The sequence below is a fragment of the Mercenaria mercenaria genome, chromosome 7 (genome assembly GCF_021730395.1).
Source record: "Mercenaria mercenaria strain notata chromosome 7, MADL_Memer_1, whole genome shotgun sequence".
Lineage (NCBI taxonomy): Eukaryota > Metazoa > Mollusca > Bivalvia > Venerida > Veneridae > Mercenaria > Mercenaria mercenaria.
The window spans coordinates 54,344,040-54,366,007 of NC_069367.1; the positions used below are offsets into that span (position 1 = coordinate 54,344,040).

General features: G+C 33.3%; 1 protein-coding gene across 1 annotated transcript in view; it reads left to right on the forward strand.

The window, feature by feature from the left end:
* Positions 1-20,739, forward strand: part of LOC123554136 (uncharacterized) — a 50,630-nt gene extending 29,891 nt beyond the window's left edge. Inside the window, exons 2-4 of the mRNA XM_045344060.2 lie at positions 17,383-18,217; positions 19,473-19,597; positions 20,488-20,739. Of these exons, the coding sequence (XP_045199995.2) occupies positions 17,385-18,217; positions 19,473-19,597; positions 20,488-20,591 (1,062 nt within the window). The 5' untranslated portion in view covers positions 17,383-17,384 and the 3' untranslated portion in view covers positions 20,592-20,739. The remainder of the gene's footprint in view (positions 1-17,382; positions 18,218-19,472; positions 19,598-20,487) is intronic.
* Positions 20,740-21,968: the final 1,229 nt, after the last annotated feature.

Genomic DNA, 21,968 nt, shown 5'->3' on the forward strand with positions numbered 1-21,968 from the left:
TACGTAACAGAGCACCACCACCGCTTTGGGGTCCCTTTTCCTATAGGTGAGCCATTCTCTAGAGTACATGTAGATATTCTTTGGGCCCTTCCAAAAACGAAAGAGGGATACCAATACATAATGCTCATAGTTGATTCTTTTTCCCCAAAAAGGCCTGAAGCACATCTTTAGTCACACAAGATGCTAAGCAAATAGCTAACATATTATACAATGAAATCTTTACACGCTATGGTGCTAGCACACAATAGTCTCAGACAGAGGAAAGAATTTCATGTCAAAGTTGATAAGTGCATTGTGTGAGATGTTTGAAGTTAAAAAGATACCACACAAGCATTATCATCCTCAGACAAATTCAACTTGCGAGCGTAGAAACAGTACTTTGTCCAAACCTAGATCTACATTGATAAGGACCAAATGAATTGGTCTTCCTTATATCTAGTGTTATGATGGCTTTCAGGGCAATGCCATTTGAAAGTACTAGCTACAGTCCATATGAACTACTCTTGGGAGAAAAATGACCTTACCAATTGACACTACTTTAATACCAAAACCAAGTTTAGGTTTTAAAAGTTCAACAATATTTTCAGCAATTAATTGAGAAGCTTAAGATTTTCACAAGAAATTGCAAGAGCAAATATGTCTAAGGAACAGGATAAATCCAAAATTTAAAACATGATTTTAAAAGCAAAAGAGCCCACATTTAGGATAGGCAATAAGGTTTTGTTGAAGCAAGAAGCAGTAGAGAAAGGGGGTTTTCTCCAAAGTTAACTGCAAAATGGATAGGACCCTAAAAATAACTGAAATAACCAAATTTAAACCCTAAAAACTCAAAAACTTCAGAATGACAAGTTGTTAAGTCACTTAAAAAGCATGCAAAATAAAAATTTATAATGAAAGAGGTAAAAAACGAAAGTTTGGTGATGAACAAGCAGTTGTACCGTCTAATTTATCCAATCCAATTGAAAGCATAAAAGGAAATAAAAAAACAAATACCAAATGAACATATGTGAAGAATATGATCTAAAATTAAGAGTTCCCGTATCATAAATGAAAAAAAACAAGGCCTTAAAAAAAGGTTAAAAAATTCTTTGGCCGGGCAAACTAAAAGATGGACCTAAAACCCTTATGTAAACCCAAGAATTCAAAAGAATTTTAAAGACTCTAGTTAAGGCAAAAAAAGAAAGAAATTAAAAGGAAACATTTCACGAAACCTAATAATGCTTGTTAACAGGATTTGTTTCGGGTCAAAAATGAATCCTTTCCGGCATAAAAATCTTCCTCACTTTCTTACTATAAATAAGAATACGTATGAATCTTATACAATTTCCGTGTTGTGTCTCTTTCTGATCGCTAGATATTTTTCAACCCCTCCTTAAAATTTCAGGATTCAAAAAAGGCTAGGGGGCCATAATATTCTGGTTCTTCTGAGTATGTTGGGATGAGTGCAGGAAAAGAAATTCCAAGACTTAATTAGGCTTTGTACAAACCAAAACAGCCCAAAAATTTATTGGCCCAGATACGGGTAATACCTTTAAATCAATTTGCCTAATGAACCAAAAACCCCCTATTATTCCATGTTTTAAAAAAAACCTATTTCCCTTTTATTCATTTTCATTATACACAACTTAATGGTTAAGATCTGGGTTACTTCCAGAATTAATGAAAAAACTGCTACAATTCAAAAATTAATCCCAAAAACACCATTCATAGTCAAGAAAAGGATCTTTACTTCCCTTTATTGGCAAATTTGCTCGGGGAATTTTTGGCACCCCACAGTAGATGATTTAATATTTTAGCAAATCACAGAACAAAAAAAGAAAATGACGAAAGGATTTCACGAGCACTTACTAACATAAAGATATTTGGTCATACAGATTCAGCAAATGACAGATGGAAAATTTATGGCAGGCAAAAAAATAACATCCCTGTTTTAAATCGTCCAGAAAAAATTTTTTGCTGATTTTAAAATTTTGGGAATATTCATTTGATCATGTCTCAATATTTTGATAGAAAAATCAAAAACTGCCCCCTTACTATGACTTGAGATTCAAACTTGGTTTTCAAATTAGTAAAGGGAAAACTTTCTCCTTACTAATCTTTGTTCTGTTAGCAAGCTCCATAAATGACTAAATAAACTTCTTCAAACAAGTTCTCGGTTTTTTTAACAGTCAATGATCAAAAACAACTACAAAACTTGAAATTTTTGTATGCAAAAAGGGGAACAAATTTACATAACCTAAAAATTTCCCTATTCAAATTTCAAAAAACCTTTAAACAATGTTTAAAAATTTTTACATGCCGTCCCCTTTTAACTCTACTTAGAACAGGGTACAAAAAATTCAAAATCTTCCAAAATATTTCATATAATTTCAGATCAAAATACTATGCCATTAGTCCTTTTTGAAATTTTCTGGTTATGTAAAAAGGTAAGCACTGTATGAAACATTTTTTTTGTCTCCAACCAAACAATTTGTCACTGGCATTGTTGCCAATGATAAAAAATCAAATTTAAAACTTTGTGTGACCTTAGGTTGTTATCAGAAAAAAACCTAAAATAATAGAGTAAATCCAAACCACTTTTGTTATATCAAAACCCCCTTTTGTCAATGCAATGTTTAATGACAAAAAATGATAAAGGGTGTGATTTTTGTGTTTTTCAAGTACCATGTGGGTGCTCCTCTCTCAAAAAATTTTATTTTGCATGATTAGAAGTGTCATCATCAACAAATAAAATAATATTTTACCCCCCTGTTTTTTGCATTTTGCAAAAATTTCTTAAATAATGACTTTTTTTACAAAATTATTTCTGATACAACTTTTCTTGCTTCAACATTACATTGCCAAATTTTTGATATTTACAATCATGAAAATTCAAATATTATAGCACGAAAAAAAGCACTTTTTAAATTGTAAAAATTTTAACTAAAAGAAGATGCAAAATATTCCCCAAAATTTTAGTGAAACCTTTACTTGAAACCAAAAATAAACACACGGGCCGATTGGCCTGCCTTAACGCTCCTCTTTCTTTCCCCTTGGAGTAAAAACCTTCTTTCCATTGTAACACTTTGGTCATTCTCAAATTAAGGAAATGAGCTGCTTTATTGTTGCTACAAGACAAAGTAGCTAAAGCATGCCCAAAAACCCAAATTTTATTATAAAACACAACCTCCACAAGCTAAATAATTTTTAAATATTGTAAATTTTGATATCACCTTAAACATTAAACCTTTTGCTTGAAAGCATCTTTTTGATTTTTCTTGCAAATTAGGAAAAAAGCAAGCAAAAGAATCCAAACTACCCTTGAAATTTCTCAGGAAAAGACTTTTTTTTTGGTTGAATTCACTGTCTACCTCAGTGCCCGTCCTTATCAAATTGAGGCCCCCTGATCCTTTTTGACTTAGATATCCATATGAATACTGTTTAAACCCCAAATTTTAAAATTTTTCGTGGCCAGGTTTTTCTATAAAAAATCCCTTAACAAAAGTACTTCCGTTTTTTCAAAAATCCCAAAACGGGTTCTGCACAAAAAAATTGGAGGTATTTTCCCGGGCCATTTTTTGTGTTCATTCACAAAATATTAGGGAAGCTCACACAAATAAGGGAAATTTAAGTTCGTTTTACACTGCATTTAAAATTTTCCTAGTTCCAAACCTTATATTAAATTTGTTTTTAAAACCTCGATTTGAGTACTTTTTTTTTCGATTGTAATTTTATAGTAAACTTGGTTGTTTGTATGGTGTATTGATATTTTTATTAGTTTTTTTTATGTTTTTGGGTTTATTGTCATATACCCTTTGAATTTTTGTTTCAAATTTGGAGACCCAAGTTTTTAAAGCAAGGGGGAATTAAAAGGGAACCCAAATGTGATAATGTTATGAAATAAATTTTAAATTTTAACATTTAATATTATAAAACATCTTGGGAAATAATACATTTTTTGGACTATTATATCATACTTTTTGTTTTTGATGTTTAAATGCCCCTTAATTTCAAATGTTTTAGATTTTGTAGACATTTACTTAATAATTTTTCATTGCTATGTTTATTTTTCTTTTCCCATGCAATTTTTCCCACATATTTAAATCAAGCCCCTTTAAACTTGGCTTGACAATCTTTATACTTTGACATAACTAATTGATACTACTATCCCTTAATTAGCAATTAAATTTTTGATGTAACTTTAATACAAACCAAAGTCGGATAAAAAAAAAACTAATTTTGACTTGTACCATTTTAACTCTGTGTTTAAGGGACAAAACCCCTTTGTCTATAAACACTTTAAATTACACCTACATCGAATACTTTTCAAAATTAGATACTTGTCATTTTATTTTTTTAGTATTTTTATGCTTTTTGGGCAAAAGCAGGCTAGCTTAAATGAACTTTGTTGGGAATTTGTTTGAAATCTTTGAAAAATGTACACAAAAAATTTTCAAAAATTGTAAAAAACAGTTCTTTTAGGACAAAGTCCCTCTGTAAAACAGTTTTTTTGGCAAAAAAACTTAAGTCCAAAATTGTTTTAAAAAATTTAAATTGGAAAATGAAAAAAGTCCCCCCACCCCTTGATTGGCCCCTGGGAAATAAAAAATCGAGAGGGTAATGGAAGTCAAACAACCTTCTGACGGAAAAAAGAGTATTGCACTTATATTCGTCTTATTATTCGGGTATGTGCATTAATGTTACTCTTTTTTTTTCAATTTTTCCCTATTTTTTTGTTAAGGACTTCACCTTAAACAATTGTTTATATTTTATTTTTGGCATTTTTGTGAATCCAAAAGAAAAAACTTTTATTCGTACTGTTTTTATTTAATTTTAGGTAAATTCCTGCATAAAAAGATAAAAACCCCTTTTTTCTTGGCAAAGAAAAAATATAACTGCTATATTGTTTATTGTACATTCTGATGGGGGTTTTTTTCTGAGTGTTTTTTTTTTATTACAATTTTCTTTCATATGATTATTCAACTTTATTTTATTTCTAATTTGTAAAATAAAATTTTGGCATTACTATATTTTTAGTTTTACATCCCGGAGATCAAAAAATTGCATTGGTAAAACTTGGAATTTATTCCCAGTACCTCTTGCTTTCAAAATGTTCATGTTTGAATGTTTAAAAAATTTGCTTTTTCCCCACAGAAACATTTTTGATAGGATTTTTCTATATAAATTCGTAATATTAAGTAGAAAATTTTTTATTGTAAATCCTTATTTTAAAAATTTTTTAAGTAAGCCAGATCAAAAAAATTTTTTTGTTAAAAATGTTTATTAATGCTACATATGAATGGTTTAAAATATATTTGTTAACAACAAACCCTTTTGTGACGGGAATGGTTTACTTATCATTTGTCATTTTTATTACAGAGTACACGCAAAAATTACTCTAACAACTCACGGTTAAAAAATAGGTAAATTCCTAGGTTGAGTACCACATATAACTAACTTTCATGTTTAAAAAAAATAAAACACTTCCCATTATAAACACAAGTTTATTTTTCGTTTGGGGAAGTGTGGATTTAAAGACGGTCATAGTGGGTTACAAAATTAAACGTTAAATGGCGATTGAATTGAAAATCCCACAAAGGGTGCGAACCGGGGGATCCCCTTTGATAAAATTTTAACCCGTTGCGCCAAAGCCCGGTAGAACCCGGCCCACCTTTGGGACCTTAAAAACCCGGGATTCCATGTACCATTTACAAACAGGTACCATTTTGTACCATATAGAAAAACCAGGGGACTTCCAGTACCTATGGTACTTCCGTACCATTACGAACCCGGTACCCATTTTTTCCCTACACGGCCCCGGTATTCCCTTTTCCTATAGAACCCGGACCCATTTTGTCCATATACGAACCAGGTACTTCCCCTTTCCTTATACAAAAAAGGTTTCCCCCCTTTTGGGACCATACAATAACCCGGTACACCATGTACCTTTTAAAGAAAACCGATCCATTTGGGGAACATAAACCTAATAAAAACAATGTAACATTAAAAGGTTTAGCAACTATAAGAACGCCTACCCCCTTTTTCTCTCTGGCCAATTCTTATATGCTCGAAAAAATGAACAAAAAAATTGAATTTTTGAACCCCCGGTTTCACCCCAAACCCGGGTAAATGGCGGGAGCTGGGCAGGGCCCTGATTCAAAAAGATTTAGTAATTGACAGTTAACAACTATATGGATGCCCTACCACCCCGAGTAAGAATTTTCCCCCCCAGTATGACGAAAAAAGATTTAAAAAGAGAAAATAAAAAAAAGAGAGAAAGTAAAAGAAAAAATTTTTGGTTTTAAAAAATTAAATTCTGGTACCGATTTAAATAACAAGCTAAGAATTTTAAAAGAAAACAGGAATTATGTTTTTCCTTGCCACTACTTTACTCATTTATAACTTAACATGTACACGATTTGCAAATGGTATAAGTAATATAATCATAAAAAGGAAAATGTCTTTGAGTCAAGTTTTCAATACACCTTAAACTAAGTAAAAGTTAACCAAAAAAGGAATATATGTTTTTCCCCAAAAAGCAGGCACTTCACATTTATTTTAAATGTACCATGTACATTATTACAAAAAGGTAAAAAATAAACAAATTAAAATTAGGCAAAAATGTCTTTAAGTTCAAGTTCTTTAAATAAGCACATTTAAACACAAGTAAAAGTTTAAAGTGGGGAATGTTAACGGTCAATATAATATTTTTGAACTATACAGAAACATTTCCCTCACAGGGTCACCGGTTTCTGTATCCCGTTCCTTTCCCAATAAGGGTGAATGATATAATCATTGGCTTTGGCGATACTATATTTGAAATTCAAAAGTCATAATTTGTCGATTCGTTGGTTTGCGTTTCTTTATCTTGCTTTAACATCGATGCCATAAAAAGTAAACATTTTGAAAGAGTGAAAAAACTCGCAGCAAAAAAAATAACAAGAATTTGTAAAAATAGGGAAGTATTGCATATACCTGTAACTCCTTAAACTTTACCATTATAATTTTTGATTAAAAAATATAGTATCATAAACAAAAAAAAATATTTAAAAATTTTGCTTGGGGTGCGGTGGGGGGTTGTTCTTAAACGGCCCCCCGGCGAATGGCAAATCGGAACACGGCAAAAAACTGCTTTACTTAAAATTATCGTTGCTCAAAACTCGCGATACATACCTAGCAAGACTTAGCGTTATGAAATGATAAAATTACAAAACCAAAAAAATTAAAATTTGGGAATTTTTCCGAATAAACAAGATTAAAAGGAAGGTTAATCTATATTTTTCTAGGATAGAAATTCCCAGGGTTTACTACCCCAAAAATAACCTAAGCTTTCATGTTTTAAAAAAAATAAAAAAAACTTCCCTTATAAACACAATTTATTTTTCGTTTAGGGTAAGTGTGGATTGAAAGACGGTCTAGGGGTTACAATTCAAACGTTAAATGGCGATTTAAGTTTAAAATCCTCACAAAGGGTGCGACCCGGGCTGCCTTAGATAATTTTAAATCGGCGCCAAAGCCCTAGAACCAGGCACCCCCTTTGTACCAATTAAAAACCTGTACTTCCATGTACCCTTTCAAAACCCGGACCCCCTTTTGTACCAAAACGAACAGGTACTTCCATGTACCATATGGTACTTCCCTTACCCTAACGAACCCGGGCCCATTTTTTACATACCGGACCAGGTATTTCCTTACCATATACGAAACCCGGGGACCCTTTTGTACCCCTTTCGAAAACCCGGTACTTTTTAGTACCTTATAAAACCAGGTATCCTTTGGTACCCCTACAAAAACCCCGGGCACCATGTACCCTATGAACCCGATACCATTGGCCAACATAAACCTAAAACACAATGTAACCCTTTTAATGGTTTGAGCAACTATAAGAACGCCCAGCCTTTTCGCCCCCTCTGGCCAAATTTTTATATCTCGAAAAATAACCAAAAAAATTGAATTTTGAACCCACGATGTACCAACCCCCTAAAGGCGGGGGCTGGTCAGGGCCCCTGATATGCAAAAAGATTTATAATTGCAGTTTAAAAAACTCTAGGCATGCCCTAGTCCACCCAGCGTAGAATTTTCCCCCACAAATAAAAAAGAAATAAATTAAATTTCTTTTTTTTTTCCCCCCTATTTTACAATACTATTATAGAACAGTTCATTCAATGAATCCCATTGGGAATATTCCAAAATGGACGAACCGTTATTTTCCAGAGCAAACAATTGTTCGCGTGCTTTAAGCCCTAAAAAACACACACTTCCTTGCACCCGAAGCGACGGACAAATTATGGGTAACTTCGGGGTTTAAACCTTATAATCTCCGATTTTTCTTCGTTAAAAGATGACATTTAAACTGAATGGTGCAGCAATCCGGGTGTAGACATATGACAACAGCGCCACCTGCATAAAACCTTATGGTACTTCCATTCCTATACGAACCCACCCCATTGGGCCAAAAACAAACAAAGTACTTTTTATGTACCATAAAAACCCCGGGCCCATTTGAACCCTACGTAACCAGGGATTTTCCCTGACCATATACTTACCAGTACCCTTAGCATAAAGACGGGTCCCAAGATTCATTTTTTAGCTAAATCAGTAGCCTTGCCAATACGAAAACTATGCGTTTAAAAGTTTTAAAAAGTCTTAAACCTACGGAAAGATGTGCACTTGCGCAATATATATATATACATTGTGTGTGTTAAGCTCGAATGAACATGCAAAGTAATAACATTCTAAAGTAAACATGTAGTATTAATATTCTGCATCATAAAATCTGAGTAATAAAAAAGTCTCATTTCCTTTGTTTACGCGGTCCTATGTACCGCAATTAGAAACCGAATTGTAATCTGTGGTAATAGCTTGATTACTACATTCAATAAAGGACAGAATTTTCTGTCTTCCTATTACGAAATGACTGCTGACACACGAGACCGTGAGACTCAAATAATTTGCTGATAGTAGATAAAATTACCTCTAACATTCTCCATCCCATCTGCGGCGTTTCTCTTATACCTTGCCGGTACCCAACACTTCTTGTTTTTTGCCACGTGGCATAACTATCGCTTAGCATATTTGGTATTTATGTCTTGTTCTTAAAACGGCCTCGTGCTGAATGGCAAATCGGAAGCACGGCAAACACGTGACTTTACTTATAAATTATCGTCTGCTATGAAATCTCGCGATACATACCATAGCAACGACTTAGCGTTATGACAACTGATGCAAAATTACAAACAAACAATTAAATTGGAATTTAGCCAGAATAAACAAGATTAATTGGAAGGATTAATCTATATTATTATTGGCCATAGGGAAAAACTGAGACCACTTTTCTGTGGTACAACATGGATGGTACCTCCAATTTTTAGGTGTTTTTTGACATATCTATACTTTGTAGGATTTTTTTTCTTCTTTTTGGTTAAATTTCTTCCCTTTGTTGTTCCTATCCTTTGGATTTAGATATTTGTTTTGAGGACCTTCTTGTCTCAAGTGCAATGATAACAGGTGAGCGATATAGGGCCATCATGGCCCTCTTGTTTTCATTGGTTTTCATAGAAACCAGAAGAAAGGCAAAAAGTACACTTCTGCTTTGTTTAATGTGACAGTACCAGAACATGGAGTATTGATCCAAAATTCACTTTATTGTAGCTTCTTCCTGTGTTGGGGGAGCAAGTTATATTTGGTTGAATATACAGTACCAGTTACTTAATGACTTACCATATTTCAATATTTGAAAATAGACAACCATATAATATATATAAATGTAAAAAAAAAACAGTCCTTTTTTTAAACTTTGATAATTGGTGTGATGGCCAATGACACCATGTGTTCAAGATTTCTCTCCATGATGTCCAGTTCTGCTGTCATTTCACAGCCTGCCTTGGGGGCATATGTCATTTAGAGGGACAGTGCAATTAAATTTGCTATGACCTTATCTTAATTAAATGTTTGATATCTGAAAATTGCAATTTCAAATATGATATACATGTATATCAATAAATCATAAAAATTTAAAGGTATCTTAATTAAAATCTTTGTGATTTTATGATTCCCTAAATTTGATAGATGCATGTGATCAGTTTGTACATAAAAGTATAGTTGGAAGATTCTATATCCATTAGACATATTTTATAGATATTGTTTTGTAATTAACAGTTTTGGCATTTTCACACTTCAATAGAAATTTAAAATAGTCAACATTTTTTGCCATCTTGTGAACAAGGCTTGATCCAGTCTGTGTGCATAGGTGATGCCATTGCCATGAATACAAACCTGGCCAATCTGGATCTTTGTACCACCAACATTCCAGTTTCAGATGAGGCATTTTGCCAGTGCAGAATAGTGAAAATTTAAATAGTTTTGGAATTCATAACTTGGTCTCATCTGTTGATATTATGTTTGAGGCTATGTATGCCTAGATTATTTTCGAACCACTTAACCTTTATAGGAAGTGCAAAAGGGAGTGACGAAATGACCATGAAGTTGGTTTCTTTTTTTTTGACGTATGTTCAGTCAGACTTTCACTAGAGTCACAGTCTGACTAAGGAACTACCATTTGAGTTACAATGTATGTGTATATATACAGAGCAGGCACCTGTGTTTCCTACTTTGGTATTTTTTGATTCGTAAATTCAGTTTCTTTGTGGTTAGGTGTCTAAATGATATACAAATATAATCTGTACTTTGGATATCATATATAATGATATCATTGTACTGATTTTTAACATATCTAAAAATACTGTCTATTTTTGATGTCAGTAATTCATTAATTTTAATGATATTGCATTAAATCAAATTAAAATATACATAATTAACTTATTTTAGTTAGTTGCCTAAAGTGGCCTAATAAATTTTTTAAATGACTTGATTTTACACCTTTGTTCAATGTAAGAAAAAAATATTTTATATAATGAATAGTGTTATAACATATCAAATATCAGGAATGCATTTTCATGTAGGTAAAAAAACAATAACTGGAATTATATTTTATTATTGGATCCAGTTTTTGGGGGCTGGTAATGCTACCAAAGTTATAAGTGTACTTCAGACAATCATAGAATCTTTATTTTATTCCTAATCACATCATTGACAAAGAGATGTTCATGCCCTACACAAAATAGTTCCATTCATGAACATCACCCATGAACTATCAGTGGTCAGGCAGTCCTAATTTAACCCGTCACCATTCACACTGACCATTTAGATTATATTAAAGATCTAATAATGATAAGGTGCTAATCTCTAATGATAATGTGATTCCCGAGCAAACAGGAGGATGTGTCCATTTCATGATAATTGATAATGTAAAAATTCATATTGCTTGTACATTACTTGACAAGTAAATATCAGTATTTGTTTCATTTGTATAAGGCAAAATAGCTCGTCAGACAAAATGCAGATAACAATAGAATGTCAGCAAATCGTTTTGTAGGAGTTGCTCATATGGATTTTTTTTTTCAGATAATTTTTGTTCTGTTTTTCTTATTTCATTTTCATTTTTGTCCCTTTATTCTTCGTTTCTTTCTTTGATTGTTTAAATTTGCCTTAATTTATATCTTTATATAATATAGGGTAATGTTGTGTTCATTATTTACTTTGGTACATGCATTTAACAAATATCATCTTTGATATGGTACTTAACCTCATCTGCCATATTGGCATCAGATATTTTTCCGTAGTTATGTCATACACATGACAACGGAGTATAAATTGTTTATGCAAAAATGAAAAGAAAATTAACTGTTGTTGCTTTAAAAATAAGTTTCAAACCCACATGGCAAAAGATCAGTTGAACATAAAAAGTATGCTAATTTGTAATTTAAACAAAAACTAGAAATATTTAGTTTTTGACAAGTTACAAAAATGTTGAATTCCCTATGTTTCATTTAAATCTATTTATATAGTAATGTAAACATCACCTTATTGTTGAGGCACAGAATTCCAGCCAATGGTTTCATCACTGATTTCCATCTGGCTGTTCGATACTTCATGACTTATGAGGTCAGGCAGAGTTCATCTTAGATTTGTAAGATTTGAGGCACATTTGTATTTAATTTTGTTTCTCAATAGTTTGGCTTTTGCTTTATTAAAAATAGAGTGTTACAAATAGATCAGAAGTATATTATTAATAGTACAATTTTTAAGTGATATATTTGTAAGGTAAAGGTGGTGAACGTTAAAATTTCAAAGTGAAGTTTCTTTTTATTTGTTTGCATGCAAATTTGTTTTGTATAGTTACATTTTGTACAGGTGACATGACATTTTTAATAGACAAAATGCAAATTCAGGTATTCTCAGCCTTATCCTAGCTGTTAATGAAGTACACAGTGAGGTACACAAAAGTTGACATAAAACAAAATCATATAATGATAAAATAAATGTACCATAACCTGCCCCCTACAGACTCTCAAGGCTTTGATTAGCATGTGTCATTATAATGGTATGCTATTCTGTTTCAAAACACAAACTAGTTTATGATACAATGTTTTGTGGAGCATATCATTGATTCAGTTTCAATTATCAGTAGGATCAATGAGTTGTCAGGCATGCTCAACCATTTTAATGATCGATAGTGAAACTCACAGGTCATATTAAATATTAAACATTAAACATTATAGGAAACTAGAGCTATTACTTAATGATTAATTTAAAGAATTGAAGATGTCTCACGTATCAACACTTCACTGATTCAGCTATATGTATTTCAAGCTTGAATAAAATCTGTTCAGTCACAAAAGAGCAGCAAAAAATAAACAACAAAGTCTAAGTATAACAGGGTCTAACTGATGAAATTTTAGCGCCAGTCTCTCAGTACTGAACCTTGTCTCATATGATGTAAAGGTATAGGGAAAGGAAACACATACAATCAACATACAACATGAGCTACATAGCTTCCCCATGTCAAATGTTTATTCATACTTCATGAAGTACTCTTGAAGCATTCATGACTTCTTCATGAGGAGACTTCATGAAGTCTTCATGACAAAAACATGATGTGCAAATGAGACAAATGCATCAGCAGCTCATGAAAACAGATTTATGAATTATTCATGAAGTGGTAAATGCATTAAAAATGCATGAAATTAAGCATAGCCTGTGTTCATGAAGAATTCATGAAGTTTGTATTTATTAATCTTCATGAAGAATTCATGAAAATATTCCTGAAAAAAAATACTTCATGAAGAATTCATGCATTATTTTGTTCTTTATTTCAATGTCTCATTTGCACTTCATGTTTTTTCCATGAACACTTCAAGAATAAATATTCTTATAACTTCATGAAGACATTTGTGCTTAAATTCTTGAATATTTCATGGACAATACAAAACATTAAAAAAGGACTTCTTTGCCATAGATGATACAGTAATCCATCATATTTTCAGTTACTAAATAATACCTGTACTAATTAAGTAGTATCCATGCACTTGTTATTAAGGGCTGAGATAATGTATTGAAATTCATGAAACATAAATTTTTATGAATATTTACTCATGAACTATTTTTGTAAAAAAAAATCATGAACTAGTCAGGGTAACCAGTGGTAGGAGTGAAACCTGAGAGATCTGCATGTAATGGGATTCTTTGAACAATATCGGTATAGCTTGATACAAGAAAAAATCCTGTAGGTCAAAGTGTTGTTCAGTTAGTGGCTAGAGATTGTTTTAGTCTGTGCTGAGTCACTGTGACAATGACATTTTCCACCCTCAACAAATGAAATGTTGCGTCAAACAGTAAACTGGAGTGGGATTGGGAGCATAATAAGAAGTAAACAATTGCTGTATAAAATACAAAACATTAAGTTAAACAATGTATAATTTACTTTAATCTCAAGATTGAAATTTAGATACTAGCTTTGCTTCAGGGTCGTGAAAACTTATGACATTTTAGAAGGATTTTATATTTGTATAAAACTATTTATAACAACACCATAATTACTTATTTGATATTCAGTATACTAATGTTCCTTTTAAACCATTCCAAACTGTAGTATGATAAATATTTCCTTCAAACTTCTCAAAAATTGCTGAATCACATGTGCAAAAAATTTCCCAGAATGCAACAAAATAATGGAAACTGATCATGTGACATGACTTTAATGTTCATGAACATTAATGAATAGTTCATGAACTTATTCATTTTTTGTAAAAGGTAAACCTAAATTTTATGTTTAATGAATGGACAGTTCAGAAACTCACAACTGGGTTCAAGAACTGGTACTGAACTAGAAAAAGGTTTTGAATTTTAGTACTTTTAATGAAACATAGATATAGTAATTAAATTTTCATGACCTTTTCTTAAGAACACATAAAGAATGTTTTAAGAATTTAATATTCTTAAACTGCTCATAAAATGTTCATCATTTTTTTCAAGAATTTTTCTTGAATTCTATAGGTATATTGACATTCATGAAAAAATCTTGATTCATTCTTAAACTAGTTCATGAATATTTCAAGGATTTTATGAGTCTGTCAATAATGCTTGATATCTTCATGAAGTAGATCAAACGATACTTCATGCATAAAACTTCATGAAGTTAGATTAAGAAGTAATCCAGAACAGTTCATGAATAAATCATAATGGTGATGAAAAATTCATGATTTCATGAATTCCATTTCTCTCGGTTAGATGTGCAACAAACATGGTATCCAGTAACAGATACTTAGCTGGACTTATTTTACGTCCTGATACAACCCTTTTAATACTGAGTGCCGAACAAGGGAGCTACCAGTCAGTGTCGGGTTACACGTCTTTACTGTGATGCAGCAGTGAATCAAAACCCTGAACCTCCCACGCTTAAAGGGTATTGATGAGCATCAACTATTACAGGTTTGAATCTCATTAGTTGTAACAGAAATAAGTAAAACCGCATCCGATGAGATCTTTAACCTTTAACATGCTAGATAAATTGTCGTCTGCTGGAAATGTCGTCTGCTAAAATTGTAAAGTTCATTCAGTTTGCTCCAAAATTGGAAGAAATATTGTCAGAGTAGCAAACAGCTTGGAACCTGATCAGACGCCGATTTAATAGGCGTCTGATCTGGTTCCAAGCTGTTTGCAAAGGCTGTTAAATTCTCCTGCAGCAGGCTAAGGGTTAACTTAAAAAAGGGATCTTGTGTCATACGATGTTGGTGATAATGTAGAACAACTATTTCAAGTTTGAATCAAAGCCATTTAGTAACATAGTGTAAAAATGGTGCATCAAAAATTAAACCTGGACAGTGAGGCAAAGGTGAACAAGATAGTTCTCAGTATACTTCATAATATTGAGCTAAGAATTATGTTGAAAAGCGGCATGACTTCTTACAAAAGTAAATAGAGTTATGCATATAAGACCGTCACAGTGACCAAGTGTGTGAAATATCAATCAATTCCCACTAGTGGTTACTAAGAAACTAGCTGACATGCAAAACCTGAATTAAATAGGGATGCCTACGCTGAGGAACGAACAAGTGCGATAGCTGTTAGTTGAGCAATGGCATATGTACATAAGACAAATAACACCCTCAGCATTATACATTAATTAAGGCACAAACCATTTGAAAGTAAGCTATAAATTTAAAACATTATAGAAATTAGATTTTCATCATACATGGATAAGTATAGATTCATTTTATTTTCCTTGTTTAGTGTTATGGTATGACACAAGGCCCATTACTCTTGCAAACATGTTATAAGTTAATCAAATGAACTACATTTTATTATTACACAAAGAAGATAGAAATTCTGTGAATGTTCAGTCAGTTTGTTATAGCATTATTAGTATATTATCGATAGTTAAATTAATCATTATATAATCATGCAGTACTCTATTAAGATACTCAGTTTGTAAAAGAACTGTCAGCTATATAATTTTATTATGTTCTAAAAAAGCTGGGCATATAACAGACACATTCAGCTGATCCTTAGAGTTTACTGTTCTATTTCATTTGAGCTGTGCCATGAGAAAACCAACATAGTGCGTCTGTGACCAGCATGGATCTGCGCAGTCTGATCAGGATCCATGCTGATCACTTTCAAAGCCTATTGCAATTAGAGAAACCGTTAGTGAACAGCATGGATTCTGACCAGACTGCACGAATGCGCAGGCTGGTCTGGATCCATGCTGGTCACAAACTCACTATGTTGGTTTTTTCATGGTGCGGCTCATTTCTTCTTATTTTCATCAGAGTTTTGACTGAAGCGATAGATACATTCTGATCTTTGTTATCAGGATTAGTTGTTACTAGGAGGGAGGATCTAGCCTCTGTCCTTCATTGTCTTTCAGGATTTATCCAAAGTTTTACTTAACCTTTACACTGCTTAATATGTAAAATGAACTGGTCCATCATTCAATCTGGTCAGTACCACTTCTTATTCAAAGGGGTGTTCACTGAAAATTTGCTGACTGAATAGCAAACAGTGCAGACCGTGATCAGTCTGCTGATCTTGGTCTGCATGGGTCGCAAAGGCAAAACCTCTTTGCTGCCAACATACTAAAAGTTAAACTTCTCAGAACTACTGGCCAGAATTTCACCAAATTTGGTCATTAGCATCCTGGCATAGACCTCTCTCTAATTTATTCAAGTAGTTCAGCTCAGCCCCATTCAAGGGCTGTCAGAGCTTGAAATAGAAAAACCTTTAAATGACTTTGTCTCATGAACCACATGATGGATCTTCACCAAACTTGGTCCTGTCCCAGAAATGTTCATACGGTTTAGCTTGTCTCCTTTACATGCTGCCTTTAAAAATAGAAAAAAAAACATTTATACAACAGTTACTTCTTTTTATGAATCATTTTTATTTATCTTCACCAAATTAGTTAGAAGCATCCTTGTATCTCTCTGATTTTGAAATAATATATATTTCATATATTTACCAAGTCTGTTAAAGTTATACCATTTTGTCAAAATATTTCCTATATTGTTTCACGTATATGGCGGAAATCTTAAAAATTGTCTTGTCAGAAACAGCATTCCCAGTTTCAAACTGATCTCACAGGTATTTTCCTTGAGTGACCCTCTACTGAATTCAATCAATCAAACTGTGAAACTTGGGGGAGCCGTCTTGACCCTCTTGTTTATAGCGTTACTTGTTCTTAACATATTTTGATAACTATTAAATAAGCTGTCTTTTAATGGAGAAAATAAAAAATTATTTGAAAGCTTTTTATTTTATTTCAACACAATGGTTGGTTTCCATTAATTATTCACAAGTTCAAATAGATCAATAAAATGGAGGCAGCAGCCATGGGTCAATAACTTAATGATTCAATTTCTGAAAATCCATTCCAAGGATTTTTTGTTCTGTAGAAAAGTAAGTTTTGCCTTGTTTTTTTTTTTTCTTTTATGGGCCAGGGACAAAGGGCTTTAAATAGTTAATTGTAAAAATAATGAAATACTTACATATTGTTTTCTTTTTCAGATATGAATTTGAATAGATGTGTTGCCATGATTTGGAAATTTATATTATCCAGGCTTGTGAATAATATAGGATCAGTTATCATTGTGGGTGGATTCATCTTCGTATTTCTGTTCTGGTATGTACAACCAGATAAAACTCTTGCAAATGTACAGAAAGCCTGTATTGCAGACTGGCCAAGGTCGATGTTAGAAAAGGAAACAGCAGACGGCATTGAGGAAGCAGACGACATTAGTCATGTTGTGACTATAGCTAAAATGGCGAGTCAACATAATGGTACAGTACTGGTTAGTGTTGTAAATGACGCATATTTACCATTCGCATACAGCTGGCTGTGCAATACAAAACATATGAATATTCATAAATCTGTGCTTGTAATAACAATGGATGGTATTTCTAAATATAAACTGAACAAAGACTGGCCAGATGTTAATGTTGTCAAACTGAACTTAGATATTCCACGTGGTAATCAGGAATACAGCAGTGCTGGTTACTTACAGATAATGATACGTAGGACGGAAATGTTACTTGAGTTATTAAAGGCCGATATAGAAGTTTTACTGTTAGAATTCGACTACATGTGGTTTTCAAATCCGTTACCTAATTTACAGAAGATGAAAGGGGTGGACTTTCTGATAAACCCTGTAACTAGTGATGAAGTGGTATACAATGGGGGATTTTTATATATGTTTCCAACAGAACGGTCAAAAGCTCTTTGGAGTAGAGTAACGGAAATGATGCGTGATTTGGGGAAACAGCTAGAACAGAAATCAGACAAATACCAAGTATCTGAAGATGATAATGATCAGATTTATTTTTCAACGTTAGTTAAAGAAGGGTAAGTTCTGAAAATATATATTTCTAAAAAGAATTCAGTTATTACAGTGAAACCTCAGTAATCTGATTTTTCAGGACAGCGGAAAAGTTTCATTGGATTGGCAGTGTAAAGGATCTTTGCGTAAGAAAGTATGAAAATGTTGTAGTGTATTGTAAACACTACTACTGACATCTAAAAAATCATCTAGTTTGGAAAATTTTCAAGTTTCCAGTGGCTTAATCCACTTTGCATTTCGTTAGTAAACATATTTGAAATACAGTTAAGAATGATAAGATATGGTATATTGTTGAATTTTGAAAGGGTTTTATTTGAAAATCTGTAAAAAATATGATACAAATGCACACCATCATTTATATCAACTAGGAATACAATTTCCTTTTCAGCGCAAAGTCCATAATGCTTTAAATTTTTATCGTAAGAAAAGGTGAAACAGCTTTCCAAATAGATGTTATGAGTAATTACATGCTTAGAAAAGCATTACTTTTAACATTGCACATGCTTTAATTTGTTATACCGGTAGTTAAGAGTCATCAAGGGAGGTACGGAAATAAAAACAATAGATTCTATCATTCGCGGATGATATCTCAAGAACGCTTGGGCCTAGGATAGGTTAATCATGACCAGCAAATTACTCCTATTGATTTTGAGTGTAGTAGGTCAAAGGTCAAGGTCACAGTGACTCAGAACAGTTAAACCGTTTCTGCACAATAACTTGAGAACGCTTGGGCCTAAGATCACGAAACGTAATAGGGAAGTTAATCATGATCACTAGATGACCTCTGTTAATTGAGTTCAGTAGGTCAAAGGTCAGGGTCACATTGACCCTGAACAGTTAAACAGTTTCCGGATGATAACTCAAGAACACGTTGGCCAAGAATCATGAAAGTTGATAGACAGGTTGGTCATGATCAGTAGATGACCCCTATGAATTCTGAGGTCAGTAGGTCAAAGGTCAAGGTCACAGTGACCTGTAACAGTTTACCGTTTCAGGATGATAACTTGAGAACGCTTGGGCCTAGGATCAGAAAACTTAATAAGAGAGGTTGATCATTACCAGCAGATGACCCCTATTGATTCTGAGGTCAGTAGGTCAAACATCAAGGTCACATTGACCCAGAACAGTGGAACTTTTGTGAACAGTGACCAAAAAATTTCTGTTCCTTGTGCAGTTACTGAATGCATCAAAGGGGGCATTTCGTGTTCTATGAGCTCTTGTTTATAATTGTGGTTATATGTACTTTTTTGTAATCTACAGTTTTGCTGAAGTGAAGACACAAGAACTACCCCTACACACATATGCAGATGGAAAATGGTACGACCTTCCCTCTTGGAAGCGTAAACATCTACCTACAGTGGTAATCAGCAACAATTTTGTTTTAGGTCAGTGCTTCTTTTTAATCCAGTATTGAATGTTGTAGAGGCTGTAAAGTTTGGCCTTTTAGCTCATTCTAAGCACGTATTATGACTGCATCATCTAGGTCTGTCTGACATTTGTTTGTCTTTTGCTGTTCACAAAAAGTATTTGTCAGTAACAAATGAGTGACACCATTTGGAAGAAATTGATGAAACTTGGCAAAAATGCTATTCCTTTCATGGTTTTCTACCAGTGTGTTTTTTAAAGAAATCCAGTTAGTGGAACTTGGGTTGCCATAACAACAAAAAGGCAAGACATAAAAAGTATTGTCAGAAGTCATTGGCCAGATTTCATTATATTTTTACAGAAATGTGTTTTGGGATGACTATGCTCTTGATGAGACTTAAAATCGTGCTAATTTTATGAAAATCTTTAGAGTAATTTAAACATTTGGAGCATACACAACGTTAAACTATTTGAGCAGCGCCATGAAAAAACCAACATAGTGGCTTTGCGACCAGCATGGATCCAGACCAGCCTGCGCATTTGCGCAGTCTGGTCTGGATCCATGCTGTTTGTTAACAGTTTCTCCAATTCCAATAGGCTCTAAAAGCAAACAGCATGGATCCAGACCAGACTGTGTGGATGTGCAGGCTGGTCTGGATCCATGCTGGTTGCAAAGCCACTATGTTGGTTTTCTCATGGCACGGCTCATTTGATCCTTGACCATGTTAGAACCTAGAGACCTGGGTTTTGTGCTCTGCACAGTGTCTTAATGGTAAAATAATTGATTGCCAATTTCCTAGTGGTAAGAAGATATAGAGTGGACACTGATCACAGATGGAATAGGATAGATGGATGGACAGACACCCCTTTACTATATTCATCATGTAATCTCTCTTTTTATTTATTTCAGGTAACCAAAACAAAGTAAAAAGAGCAAAGAAATGGAATCATTGGTTTTTACGTGATAACTGCACATGTGACTTCGACCTTGTTAGGAAGACAGTTCACAGATAAGACAACAGAATACTCAAAATTTTGTTAAATGTGATATTTATCCACTTTTACAGAAGTCATTTGAATGTAAATTTATACTCATATTGTAACCAGATCTCAAATATAATGACACAGTGCTTACTCTAGCATCGATAGCTAGAGTGCTTCAGCGAACTTAGTCCCCAGAAATTTTCACTATACATTTTGTTTGGATTGCTTGAATCCCTAGATAACGTGAACCAATTTTTTATCCCCTTGTGCTTCGAGGTATCCATGTTTTATACTATTAATTATTTTAATCAATTAATGAAATAATTATTCAACTCTGCTACATTGGACACAATTTGAGATGAATTCTAATCTCATGTAAAACAGACAGAACCAAAACCAAACTCAGTTGAGCCAGTTTGAATAAATCAAGGTCAGTGTGAAAAAAATAATGACTTGTACAAGGAAACAGCCATTACAGGGTTCAAGTATTTTGATTTGGTTAAATTGAAGGGATCAGTATTGAGTGGAATAACAAAATTATTCAATGTTATCATTAATTGGTTGATTCTGTATTGGCCCTTTTATTTTTCCTATGGCAGTTGTTCTCATCCACTTGCTGGTAAGATCATCTTAGGACAAATGATAAGGGGCTTGTATGATATCATTTGATTTATAATGTATATCTACATGAACACTAGGTCTGTATGTACACTAGACTTGTATGAACACTATGTCTGTATGTCTGTGTGTACACTACAAGTGTATTTACACTAGGGCTGTATGTGCACTTGATCTGTATGTGCACTAGATATGTACACTAGGGACAGTATGTACACTAGATCTGTATGTATGCTAGATCTGTATGTGCACTAGATATGTACACTAGGGACTGCATGTACACTGGATCTGTATGTGCACTAGATCTGTATGTTCTTTAGATCTTTATGTACACTAGATTCATATACTCACTTGATCTGTATGTGCACTAGATACGTACACTAGGGACTTATGTACACTGGATCTGTATGTGCACTAGATCGGTATGTTCTTTAGATCTTTATGTACACTAGAACTGTATGTACACTAGATTCATATATTCACTAGATCTGTATGCACACTAGAACTGTATGGGCACTAGGTCTGTATGTACACTAGATCTGTATGCACACTAGAACTGTATGCACACTAGGTCTGTATGCACACTAGGACTGTATGGACACTAGGACTGTATGGACTCTAGGTCTGTATGCACACTAGGACTGTATGCACACTAGGACTGTATTGACTCTAGGTCTGTATGCACACTAGGACTGTATGCACACTAGGACTGTATGGACACTAGGTCTGTATGTACACTACGACTGTATGTACACTAGGTCCGTCTGTATGCACACTAGAACTGTAGGG